Source organism: Haliotis asinina, chromosome 15 (genome assembly GCF_037392515.1).
Source record: "Haliotis asinina isolate JCU_RB_2024 chromosome 15, JCU_Hal_asi_v2, whole genome shotgun sequence".
In the NCBI taxonomy this organism is placed as follows: Eukaryota; Metazoa; Mollusca; class Gastropoda; order Lepetellida; family Haliotidae; genus Haliotis; species Haliotis asinina.
In genome coordinates this window covers 25,133,037-25,147,077 of record NC_090294.1, presented here as the reverse complement: position 1 = coordinate 25,147,077, position 14,041 = coordinate 25,133,037, and the positions used below count along the sequence as shown (strand labels likewise).

The window sequence follows — 14,041 nt, the reverse complement described above, 5'->3', positions numbered from 1 at the left end:
AAGTTCATTCCTCTTATTGAGAGAAGACGTATACAAAAATTAACCCTCTTCCATAAAATGATAAACGACAAAGCACCAGACTGCTTATGTACTCTTGTCCCAGACATCGTTTCGGCCAGTACTTCATACAACTTAAGAAATTCACCAAACTTACAAAACAGTCGCATAAAAAAATCCTTTATTCAAGATCCTTTTTACTAAGTACAGTAGATCTTTGGAATGCTTTACCAAATGACGTTAAAATGATACAATCCCAAAAACCATTTATTGAAAAAAGATCCCCACAACCTGCACCTACATTTGCATTTGATGTGAATTATGGAAGTCGATTTTGTCAAATTCACTCCATTGATACATTCCTAATCAGTAACACACCGTGATGTATGGTGATTAACAATGGTACTACAAAGTAAAGTAATGCTATGTATCCACTATATTGAGAAAATAAAGTAAGGAGTATATCCCTGACAATCCCAGCTACAATATCGTGACTAACTCAGACTCTAACCTGCCTCAGAGGTGTCAAATTCAGTTGCCATCGACATGAATTAACTCCAGTCTTCGTTTTACCTATAATATCCACATTCAAAACTTTACCGACTTCCCCATTCTATTATAACTGCACACAATCTATTCTAAATAAACAGTGCTTAAACCGAATTAATACAACGTTAGAATTTTCACCCATATTTGTACATCATTTGCTTGATGTAGGTGTTTAGACCTACACCAAAACGTCGTCACTAAATGCATGCTCTTCCACAAATCCTATTTCTTATTCTCATGCCAAATTCTAAATACCCCTCTGACAGTGAGCTTAGTTCAACGCTGTTTTTAGCAATATTGCAGCAGTATTGCAGCTGGTTACACTAGAAATAGGCTTCACACATCGTACCACTAGGCTACCCCTACCGCCGCCTCACAGAGTGGATACTGGCATAAGCCTCGTACCAATCAAACTTTTACACCTACATTAAAAACAGTGATATCACAGGGTACTAACAAAGAGGGAAACATGTCGTGCCATACGCGAGGCAACCACCTTTCAGATAATTTATGTGGATAGGTAAGTGTCGAAATTTAAAGGTGTATGCACCTGTGGGGCGGCGACATTTCTTCCACATTCTACCTTCTCCAGCGCTTGTGAGAGATTCTATCTTGTACTGACACTTCTTTTTGTCAGCCCGGGCAGTAGGGTTAACGTGTCCTCATTCCGAATGCCATGGTTCGATTCCCCAAATGATTAAACCAATTTCTTGGGTGTCTCCGCCGTCACGTAACCGGAATGTTGTTATTTCAAACATCAGTGCATAGTAACAAGTCAGTGGTTTGGGACTATTTCCACATATTTTACCGCTACTTCGTTCAACCTCGGAAACTTTAGAGTAAACAAAGAAAATGTAGAATGAGTTGGAATCCACAATTAGGTTTTACATCCATGGCAAATGGAGTATAAAGTGTACACATGTGCAGTCTCCTGGTAGGTTGACTAGTAGTGAATATTAATGATCTGCTGTAACTCAGGGCAGTCCAGTCGTAGGAATCCCTCACAGTCCGGAAATATCGAAGATTTCATCGTTCCGCTGAAGGAACAGACTTTGGCCTTTTGAGAAGCGGAGTCGGTTAATGTTCCATGCTGTTTGCATTATACTGAGAGTGATTAACACATGATCACGAACAAAGTCTGCAGGCCTACACAAAATGTGAAGTTGGAGTGTATTTGGATTCAGAAGCATTAGTGTTAGTGTTAATACCCAAAGTAACTGGACATTGAACAGAGTATTCAACGGAAGAGGAAACGTAGCATAGCTATATTCCCCATCTCTATTTCAGAGGGAAATTTGACAGTATTTCAGTACATGTTGCCTGCAATCATCGCCTCCTTCACAGGTCATCAACAATGTTCTCTGAACCTGCACGTTGAAATGCTTCCCTTTGTCCAGTGCACTACTAAGGCCTGATACTGTTTTAAAATGGAATGTCATGACCAAAGTGCTGTTTGATTATTCGATATTGATCGTTTTCTCCACATTTGTCCTATGAATCGGAGATATTAGTGTCCGAATTCCATAGAAGATATAACCAGTTGATATTAAGTACCTGTATCAACATTGTATATATCAATATTGTACTCTTTTATGCATGCTCAAAGCATAGCTTTATGGTGGCTATATTTCATTTTCATTTGTTGGTGTTTATCCAAAACTTAATGACATTAGGTCTAAGTCAGAAAAAACACTGAACAATGTTTTCAAAAGTCTTTTATTGGCGCTTCCCTCGATACAGGAAATAAACATCAAATATTTATGCTGGGTATCCCTGGCTTGAATGAAAAGGATTGATACATGATGGCGTGTTTTCTTGGAGATCGTTAAATAAAGTTCGTATGTCTGCTTCTGAAAGCATTACCTGTGAAATGCACAAGTCACACCTGTATATAACGGTCATGTTCGTTTGGTCAGTACGCAAGAGAACATAACCATGGTTCTTAAAAAAACACCCTTCGGTCCGGGTTCGATTGCAACATGGGTACAATGCATGAAGCTCATGTTTATGTCACCCGTGTGAAATTGCTGGAATGATGCTAATAGCAACCCAAAACCCAAATCACCCACTCACTTCACTAACCATCCAGTGTTGGGATTATCCTTACAAAGATGTTGCTTACAATGATGTTCAAGGTACAAGTACCAGCGTGTTGATCGTCTATATACGAAATTCGACTCCAAACTACACTAAACCTTTTCCTGTCTCCTGTTTCACAGGACCACCTCACACGCCGCATAATATGGAAAGGTACAGTATCCGTTATGCCAGGTTCTTGGAACTACATCATACAGGACGACACATATGAAGGATGGTAGAACAAGCGGTTGCCCTGGATACCAGGAGGAATAATTCATCAGCGAGCCGTCGGTCCATCGGAACTCGCTCCCAGTGTAATGCAGACCCGTCCATATTTCACCTGATGACATATAAACGATTTGAACCATCAGGTGAAGTGAGGTTTAACGTTGTACTTAAGAATATTTCGCCCTGTTTAACCAGACCTTGGGATCACCTCACCTATAGCACTCCTATTGAACAGTACACGCGATGTCCTCATTTACAAAACAAAAAAGATTTAGAATCTTTCTGTATCAGAGTTCGTCCCGCATTTCCTCCCTTCATTACCTCATGTATTGGATACGAACTTTTGTTCTTGGCCGCTGATAATTTCTTATAAATCCCTGATTTGGGAAGGTGAGGGGATAACGTCATCTACTTCTTAGTTTTTACTCTCTTTTTGTGTTTGTTTTGTTTTTAGTTTGTAAAGCTAAAAATGTTCCCATGTGTTATGTTTGTTAGACACTACATTTACCATACTCACCTCTCATGGTATATATGCCACTTTCTTCAAACATACTGCATCCAATCTCAAACTACCATACTACTGATCTGTTTATATTCCCATCTTAGAGCCTTGTTGTCCCATATCAAAATCGCCATTTGAAATGACTCAGACTAAGAAGATTAAAATGATTTCATCAAATTGCAGAGGGTTAGCTGATAAAAACAAAAGAAAAGAAGTTATGAACCTATCCAGACGAAAACCTCAATTATCTGACTACAAGACATTCATATTTCACCCGAAAATGTTATTACTATGAAAAATGAATGGGGTCTACAGTGCTCGATATAAATCCAACGCAAGAGGCGTTGCTATCCTTTTTAATGATAATATTGACTACACTATCCAAAGAACAATTATCGATGAACACGGAAATTATATCATTACAGATCTAACTGTAGGAGATGAAAGAATTACATTCACTAATCTCTACGGACCAAATAACGATAACCCAAATGTCTAAAGACATATTTGAAAAAAATCATGATTTTGGAAATCAGTTGTCATTGTTGGTGATTGGAACTTAGACCCATCAATGGATATAGAGAATTACAAACACATAAATATACCCAAAGTCCAGAGAAGTGGTATTGAACTCTTTGGAATATTACAACCTTTTTTATATATGGAGAGAATTATTAAAAGTGAAGAATATTTCGTTCACTTGACAAGGTGCATGCATGTGTATGTGTGGCTTCTGGCACTGGCTGAAACTTAAACTGGTTTTATACTAGTCTTATCTAACAGCTAGTCTCTAAAATTTTAAAGAAAATAAACGTTTTTAAGTTAAGACTAAAAATACAATAAAAAGGTGACTTTCTACATTTTCAGGAGCTGTGAAAACCCGGACTTGGCACATTGTTAGACTTGTGTCGTTTTTTATAATATAGATGTCTGTATGACAAACAATATTAGCGCTAGCGTAAGGAGACACTATGCCTCAGTTAGGTATGAAAACCCTACACAGACACATTATACTGACTCTCTACCATATTGGAAGTGGCTACGATAGCTGCCCTTCGGCTTGTCCTTGAACGACACGATAGTGCAAAAGTTGACTCACCAACTTCAGAGGACATGTAGGCCATCTGCCTCTGTTTCGAGCCTGTGTCTATCTTGACCAATCTCTCCCCTCTGTCAGCGCACGTGTCACTGGCAACAAACCAGTCAGTTTGTCCGCCTATTTTGACGCACAGATAGGCCCCTCGGGAGAAGACGTAATCACTTGGACATTCAGCTGAAAAAAAATTACCCAGCAAATTCTAAGTAAAACTGTTGTTTCAATCAACATTTACTTCCCAACACAGGAGGCCTCGTGTCTATGGTACAAATACTGGAATCATTTGATCAGTTAGTAGAAATTTGGAGAATGTGTTTTTTTATATAAAAATTGGTGTAGTAACGTAATAGATATACATAGATTTTCTTTCTAAATGTACAAAATGTACTGTACTAGAATTGATTAAAAGGGATATGGATTTGTAAATGTCACGATGTACAAAGTAGTAGCTCTTAAGATAGTTATTTCTCAATATATCATAGCCTGGACATATACAACGAAAGTGGTACTCGTCTTCTATTACATTCCCATTACACATTTTACTTGTCTTGTTCTTTTATTAAGCCTAAATACCAACCAGATTCTACTAGCAAATCATGTACGAAAGTGAAACATTGTTTGCTTTTTCCATACTGCACAACTAGACAGGCCTTTCGTCCATTAAGATTTGCAACGAAAGATATTGAGGAAGTAGTAGGTTTGAAACAGACTGTCCGGGATTATGACAGTGAACCAAAACTCCTAAGTCCAATAAAGTCGTTTCTGAGAATAAGCCTAGGAAAAATGGAAATTCAGCATATTTGATGCAGCTCGAAATGACTAGTACACAAATGCAAGCTATACCAAGCTGTTTAACCTTTCTGCAGCTCTTAATGACTAGTACACAAATGCAAGCTATACCAAGCTGTTTAACCTTTCTGCAGCTGCTAATGACTAGTACACAAATGCAAGCTATACCATGCTGTTTAACCTTTCTGCAGCTGGAAATGACTATTAAAGAGAAATAGTATGATATTACGAAACCACGAAGCTTATTCCATATTCCAACTGTTAACTTTAGCTTTCATGACTTCTGGTGTTCTTTCCATCTACTGCTTAGAAATCCTCTACGCTGATGTCCTAAAATTGAATACATTGTATGTATGTATGTATGTATGTATGTATGTATGTATGTATGTATGTATGTATGTATGTATGTATGTATGTATGTATGTATGTATGTATGTATGTATGTGTGTGTGTGTGTGTGTGTGTGTGTGTGCGTGCGTGCGTGTGTGTGTGTGTGTGTGTATGTGAGTGAGTTAATATTTAACGTCACATCGGCAATGTCTCAGTCATATCGTGACGAGAACATTTAATTCTGAAATGAAATATATGTATAGTATAAAAACCTGTCAACGAAGGACAGTAAAACAACTAGAATATCACCATACTAGGGACCATTTACAGTGCCTTTGCTACCTGCATGGACCCTAGTTGGATTTACGTCATCCGATCAGCTATTAGCAATTTAGACACATCTAGCCAAAAATTAAAAATACACATATGCTACGACTAAAAACAGTGGAAAGTTTAAATTTACTGTGAATGTTTTTGGGCTTACGTACCCTCTCTGGAGGACTATAATTTTATAATACTTCAACCCCCATTGAGGGTACAGTCACTAATAACTCAAGTTACTAATCCAAACTACCAATAATTAAATTACATCTATTTACAGAACATATTATTCAAAATTCAACCAAAAAATCAATTTCTTTTAAAAAAAACATTGATTAAATGAGAACTAACGCTGGTAAAAAGATCCTAGATTTGTTGAGTGCTGCCTTAGCAGCAAGATCGGACATTGCGTTTCCGGAAATGCCCATGTGGCTGGGTAACCAAAAGAAGACGATGTCGTATTGGCCAGTAGCAAGATTATTATACAATCTCAGTTAATAGTGGGTGTTCACAAGAAATATTTTTAACAGCCTAGAGGCAAGAAAGAGAGTCGGAATAGATTATATACAGTAACTGTTTATGTTGAGGATGTCTTTCAATATATTTAAGAGCCGTTAGTATGGCGTTAGCTTCAGCTGTAAAAATAGAACTGTTGTCTGTTAGTCTAGAAGATATTGTTCTGAATCCAATGACAGTGGCACAAGCCACTGCGCAACCGTCATTGGACCCATCTGTAAATAAGAATTAATTTTATAATTACTATATTTATGTTTTAATTGAATATATTCTTGTTTGTATTGTAATAATTCATTAGTTTCTGATTTTTTAAATGTGGTCAATGTTAGGTCCACTTGGGGCCTAACCAACTACCAAGGAGGAGAAGAAATAAGTCGGGAAAGAACTATATTTTCCAGCTCAATACTAGAAGCAGCAAGAAATGGCTTAATTCTGAGCCCAAGAGGCGGAACAAGGGAAGACTTTTTGTTATACAAATCCTCATAAAGAGGATTAAAGACACAATTAAATGCAGGATTAGACTCATTAGAAGCTAATGTATTGTAAAGCTAGTTTTATACGGCGTTGGTTGAGAGAAGGCTCATCAGCTACGACGTATAGACTGTCGATAGAAGTTCTAAAAGAACCAAGACAGAGTCTTAGGCTTTAGTGGTTCACAGAATCAAGTAGTTTTAGGTTGCTTTGACAAGTTCCACCATATACGTTGGAGCCGTAATCAAGTTTAGATCGCACCAGTAATTTGATGCCCTCCCCATTTTGAATTAGAAACAACAACCTTTAATAAATCGAGTGCCTTCCGGCATTTGGCTTTAAGGGATTTAATATGCGGCAAAAAGGTCAAATGTGAGCCGAAAATGAGTCCCAGGAACTTGGCCTCCTTGACCACTTTGATTGGGGTACCAGTTAGAAATAGTTCTGGGTCTTTATGAGGTTTGCATTTACGACAGAGGTGTATACAATTGGTTTTTGATTTAGAAAATTTGAAGCCGTTTCTAAGACACCATTTATCTATTTTATTTAAACACAACTAGTTGCCTTTCAATAATATGCATTTTTTTCCCACGACAAGCAATATTAAAATCATCCACAAATAACGATCCAGCATTAAATCTTTTAAAACTTTAGATAAACTCTTGATCTTGATGCTAAAAAGAGTGACAGACAAAATACTGCCTTGCGGAATACCCTGATCCTGATTGTAATGATCAGACAGGGTAGAACCCATGCGGACCTGGAATTGTCTGTCATTTAAAAAGTTGGCTATAAATTGAGGCAAACGATCTCGCAAGCCGAAGTCATGTAAATCTCTTAAAATGCCATATTTCCACGTAGTGTCATATGCTTTTTCGAGATCAGAAAAATATAGACACAGCATGTTGTTTATTAATTAATGCTTTTTTAACAAATGATTCCAGACGCACTAGGTGATCGACAATACTTCTGTTTTTACGGAAACCACACTGTATATCTGTTTTGAGGTTATTTAGTTTCCAAGTACCAAACAAGTCGATTATTTATCATGCGTTCCATGGTCTTGCAAACACAGTTAGTTATTGAAATAGGTCGATAATTGGACTGATCGGTATGATCACGTCCAGGTTTAGGTATTGGTACTACTATGGCGTCACGCCATGAAGGAGGAAAATTACCCGATGTCTAAATATCATCAAACATTTTGAAATTTCAGAGTTTGAAGACAGGATTCTGGTAAGTGCTTCAGGAGTTGATAATGTATGTTATCAGCTCCTGTAGCAGTATCGTGGGCTTGTTCAAGAGCGGTATAGAGCTCATGAATAGAAAATAGTTCATTATAGTCTTCCCCATTATCAGAACTGAAGTTAATAGTGTTCTTTTCTTGTTGTTTTTGGTATTGCTGGAATTTAGGTACATAATTAGAAGCGGATGCGTGTTTAGCGAGGGTTTCACCAAGTTTATGCGCAATATCTGATTTATCAGTAAGTAATTGATCTCCATGTTTAAGATGATGGACACTAGATTTAGTACCTTTACCTTTGATTTTCGTGACCACGTTCCATACCTTGGACATGGGTGTCCGAGAATTTAATTTGGATACATAATTTTGCCAACATTGGCGTTTGTTCTGTTTAAAAGTACGCCGCGCTGTAGCATTTAAATGTTGAAATTTATTTCAATTACGCACCATGGGATGGCGACGGAAATACGTTTCTGCTTTTTCCTTCCCTTCCTAGCTTGTTTGCAATCATTGTTGAACCATAGTTTTCGAATATGTGGAACTGCAGAGGAATTTGATATACACTCATCAGCTATGGAGCTCAATTCATCAGAAAAGTATTTAATAGCATCAGGAACGTCAATGAAAAGTTCAGGTTTAAGTTTTGCAGAACACGGTGTTTCATATGACGCCCAGTTAGCCTTTTTAAAATCCCGCCTTGATGATGGAGGAACATCAGATGGAGTTACAGATTTAAGTATGGTAGGAAAATGGTCACTTCGACAGAGGTCATCGTGGACTGACCATTCGATTTGTGAGAGACAAGTCGAGAGCAGAATAGGTCCGTGTACCAGGGTGTAAATACGTGTTGGAACCATCATTATGAATACATAAATCATTGTCAGAACAAAAGTCCTCCAACAATTTACCTTTAGCGTTTGTAGTTACACTACCCCAGTTTGGGTTGTGCACATTTAAATCTCCCATTATAATGCAGGGATTTAGAAAGTGACTCTGGCGTTTGAGTAGATATTGTAGGTGAAAAAATCAGAGGAGCTTCTGTCAGCTTGCGGTTGATTTTGTTATACTTGTTTTAGTTATGGGCGCATAGCTTTCTTTAGGTTCAGAACTTTGGACAAGTTTTTTGGCATCTGCAAAACTAATGTTTCGGGTGAATTTTAGTTTGCTGATCTCCATGTGATACTTCCAGACAGGACATTCTTTAGAAAACGATGAATGGGCACCAGTGCAGTTTGTACATTTCTTAACGTTACTGTCACAATCTTCTGTTGTATGTGTCTTTTCGCCACAGTGAGCACAAACAACAGAGAATGTGCAGTTATTAACCCCATGGCCGAACTTTTGGCATTTGAAGCATCGAAGAGGGTTTGGAATGTACATTTCAACGTTGATGTTACAGTATCCTGCTTTTAGTGATTTTGGAACATTTGGAGAAGAGACAAAGAACAAATATGTATTTGTGTTTATCACGGGTTGTAAAACGTTTGCCATAAAGGACACCTCGATCCTTCATCTCTGAGGCGATCTCAAGTTCTAACATGTCAGCAAACAAACGTTCACGGTCCCTGACAATTCCTTTGCTCGTGTTAAGTGTTTTGTGAGCCAAGATCGTAACTGGAATGCCGACAAAAGATTTAGTACTCATAAGATTGGTGGCTTGCTGCCTTTTTGCACACTCAACCAGAAGAGCACCGGGACGTAATCGCCTAATGTTCTTAACATCACCGACGATGCCTTGTATACCTTTACCTATGGCAAAAGGATTCAACTTTAAAGGTGTCTTGTCAATAGTCTCAACAACAAGAAAACGTGGCCAGTAATCAATTGAGTTGGGCTGTCTGTGATCAGTTTCAGCGGGGTCAGTATCAAGTTGACGCTTGTTCTTTTTAGAGTGGTTTCGCAAGCCATGTTTAGTTAGTTTCATAATCTGAGCTCCCCACCCACCACGGAGTATCACAAGGACAATGCTAAACGTAAGTGGGTCTCCGACTGGGTTGGCCAGCACTTAGCGTTACCCAGATCCCAGCACGAGGAGATGGCTCGCCACGGGTGCCTATGTCTGTCTGTTTGTCTGTGCGCGCGCGTGTGTGTATGTGTATTTTTTTAATTTATGCATATGTTGTTAATTGGATATATAATTCGTGATATATGCATAAATTCTGATGCACACTTAACCGATAAATGTGAGCAGAGGATGGAAAAATGTAATTTCAAGGGGTGACTGTAAAACAGGAATCATGAAAATAAAGTTAAACTACAGAGAAAAGACCGGAAGCTGAAAAATGCCTATTGCTGAAATAACGTTAAATTCTGGTTTGAAAAATATATCATGACATCAAAGTGGCATCATCAGGCTTTCGTACTTTATAAAAGTACCAGTATCTTTCTGAAGCTAAAATCGTTTACAATTGTTTCTGGACTCTCAACGTGAGTGAGTGAGTGAGTTTAGTTTTACGTCGCACTCAGCAATACTCCAGCTATATGGCGACGGTCTGTAAATAATCGAGTCTGGACCAGACAATCCAGTGATCAACAACATGAGCATCGATCTGCGCAATGGGGAACCGATGACATGTGTCAACCAAGTCAGCTAGTCTGACCACCCGATCCCGTTAGTCGCCTCTTACGACAAGCATAGTCACCTTTTATGGCAAGCATGGGTTGCTGAAGGCCTATTCTACCCCGGGACCTTCACGGGTCTCTGGACTCTCAACGAAGCACAAAGGAGGAAGAGACCAGCAAAGCAAGCACTCCTCGACAATGGAAACACCCTATATAGCAAGCCTCAAACAATAGAAGCAATTAAGTTACAGGTTGAAACATCCTCCAGGTTCAATACTTTGAAAAAGCGTTTCTCTAACAACATCTCCAAACTGTGTTGAAAGAACTGCTTACTTCAATACATACAGAATACAGTGTGACATGAATGTAGATGAATATGAGTGATCAAAAAAGAATTGTTAATTGCTTAAACATGATGTTTTTGTTTCCAACTGAATAAGTGTGTACTTGTGGAAAAGATTTGCAAAGGATTAGAAAAGATCGATGTGGAAAGTTTGCCATGGCTTTTAAGATGTTACACGATGTTAATGTTTGGATGTAATATTTCCTCACTTTTCAGGCAAAATGCTACATGCATATATCTACGGCAGGTGACATGGTCTTTTGATACCATTTAACAGAACTCCTAAAATCAAACATTAAAGAACACTTTGTGTAATTAATGATTTCCCCAAAAGCATCTTAAACATTTAAGCGATGATCATTTATCTAGGACAAATTAAAATTGTGGATGCGTACAGATTTAATAATACGATTCATTTTCACATAATGTATGAATACATTATAACTAAAACTATAAATTGTGCTAGATCCTTTGTGATTACCATTTTAACAGTAAAGGTCTCAATAGAAATGGTTCTAAGCATGGTTTCATATTTGGTGACAATCGAAAAAAAATTAAACTTAATTCAACATTATGTGTTCAAAAGCATTACATGTTCAGCATTACTAAACTCATCTTTTAAGAAAAGGACACCAAAGCAATGGTTTACATTTTATGGTTGTGTCATTTTCATGGCATTTTCCTAAATGTTACTGTATTCGAATATTAAGGTGTTATTGAGAAAGTGGTCTTTTATAGTCTAGTAAAGTTATATTTGCCGGTCGCACAGTTTGGAATTAGAACTGGTTCTTGAAAATACGCTTGTCTGTACTGGGAGTAAGCTGGACCCCGTCTCGCATATCGCAAGTTGGTGCGCGCAAGGGGAGCCAGAAACCGGCTATGTGCCGGAAGTAGTGCCTCGCCCGTACAGGCCCTCTTCTCCGTATTTGTTTTCTTTCTGATCATGGTAAAACTGAAAGCGGGTAACTGGTTTGCCATTTTGGCATTTAGATGATGAAATTACTCTCTTCGGAGAGGGAGAGTAAGGTTGGAAAATATACCTGGATGTCGGAACATTAAAAACTTTTAAAACATGCTTCGCAGTACCAAGACCCCAATAGCACATTAATATTCCAGTACATCAATATTAATTGTTTTTTTATTGTTTTTCAAATGCTACACTTTGAACCACCTCAGGTTTTGCTACGAACATTTATGTGAAGTGTTAGTATCTTTGCTTAGTGCTCCATGCATACAGTCGATCAAGTTGTTAGGTCACCCTGACCTGCATTGCACATTCATTTGACACAACATTTCCAGTGCTAAGTGCTGCTTGAACTTAAACGTTTTGTATGTTGAGTTAAAAGCATTGTGACCTCACTATTGTCGTCATTGTTCTCATCTGTGATTTTGGTTGTCTGTACGGAAAATGCCACAGGTCTGTAGTAGAATTATAATAATTTTGGCAGCAGGAATTTGACAAAGTAAATGTACTACAAACAAAAAGTACAGGAACACCCTAAAATTTCATAGCCACTTTAGACACTTTAAACGAACATGCAGTGAAGCAACTGATTCCGTATTCGTTAAGTTTACATGAAATGAAACATTGTCGAAAAACAGCGAAAAACAACGGTGCTGAAAAAACACCAGCACTGTGTTTGATTCAAACACAACAAACATTTTGTAACAGTGACAATTATTTAAGAGAGATAAACGACCGGTCCAATTCTGAGTATATATGTGTGATTCTATATCCTGCTAAGACTATATATTACCAAATCCAGTAGAGAATACTACAAGTTTTAATCTGTTACCCATTTATGCTTACGCTACTTACGATGTGCCCAAGAGTAGTACACCACCCCGGTGACATTTTCCATTGCCGATGACGTCGTGATGTAGACAAGAGTACTGTGGTAACATCGTAGATGTTGACGTTGATAGAAGAAAGAGGAACAGGATGAATCAGAGAGACAGGTGTAGGCACAGAATGCGAGACTCGGGGACGATGAAGACAAAGGAATCAGATCCTGTTGCAGAAGGTTCATCGCCATGAAGGACGCGATTAGCTGCAACATCTTTCTTGTCCTCTACAGTAAATCACTTAACCACAAATGAGTGAGCATATGAAACACTGTTGGTATAATAAACGCAATTATTTGTTAATTCCATTGGATATAAAGCTCACCACAAAACCGTATTGATTGAATCTTACTGTGACGTTCCCATTGAACACTTGTACAATGGTACTTGTAGGGTCCTTTTCATTTGCTCAGCATCTTATTTTTAATGTTCCAGACCAGTGAAGCAAAATAATCCTTAAGAACAAATGTTTTCTCTTTTCATTTCTCAGCAAATCGAACATTTATGGGGCACGTCACCGAAAGTAGCATAACTGTAATATTTCAGGGATTTGTACAGTCTAGTATTTCACACCAACACATCAAAAAAAAAGATTCTTTAAACTTTACTTTACACCGCATTTAGAATTATGCAGTTGACACATAAGTTGTTCTTGAGGTCGTCCTTTTGGAGAACTGAATTGCAGAGAGTAAAAGTAACCGCGAGGTTGTCGAGGTCATCATGCCAGACCTTCATTACAGATATTTGTTACGTACTGTTCTCCTGGTGCATGCTCACCAACCTATCAATTGTCTCTTGAACCGCAAACTGTCAACAACGATGAACGGTAGTTTCGAGTCGAAATACGCAACAGGGCTGCGAACTTTTGTCAAATATTCTGAGGCTGGAATCACCATGTGCAGATTCTAACTCGTGGTACAGAGTAGCAGTCAAGTTACACAAGGCACTGTATGGAGCCTGTAAGTGTTTCACGACCCTTTGCGAGGTCTTACGTTGTTTAGTACTTCCGGTGACAAAAATGTGTCAGTGGTTTCCTGGCTGTTAGCTGACAGTGCGCGCAAAGGGAGCTGGAAACCGGCTTTGTACCGGAAGTAGCGCCCTCTTCTCCGTTTGTTTTGTTTTGTTTTTTTGTTTTGTTTTGTTTTGTTTTTTGGGTTTTGTTGTTGTTTT

General features: G+C 38.2%; 1 protein-coding gene across 1 annotated transcript; it reads right to left on the bottom strand.

The window, feature by feature from the left end:
* Positions 1-2,759: 2,759 nt before the first annotated feature.
* LOC137264820 (lectin BRA-2-like) lies at positions 2,760-13,086 on the bottom strand. Its single transcript, XM_067800152.1, has 3 exons — positions 12,846-13,086; positions 4,455-4,628; positions 2,760-2,965 (listed from the first exon to the last, which is right to left on the bottom strand). The coding sequence occupies exons 1-3, from the start codon at positions 13,084-13,086 to the stop codon at positions 2,760-2,762; spliced, it is 621 nt and encodes a 206-aa protein (XP_067656253.1).
* Positions 13,087-14,041: the final 955 nt, after the last annotated feature.

What these genes read in the sequence shown, in the direction of transcription:
- LOC137264820 (XM_067800152.1), bottom strand. Translation starts at nt 13,086, where the DNA reads ATGTTGCAGCTAATCGCGTCCTTCATGGCGATGAACCTTCTGCAACAG. An exon ending in GTACTACTCTTGGGCACATC is followed by an intron (nt 4,629 to 12,845) that starts GTAAGTAGCGTA and finishes ATTTTTTTTCAG; the next exon opens with CTGAATGTCCAAGTGATTAC. An exon ending in CTACATGTCCTCTGAAGTTG is followed by an intron (nt 2,966 to 4,454) that starts GTGAGTCAACTT and finishes ATATGTCATCAG; the next exon opens with GTGAAATATGGACGGGTCTG.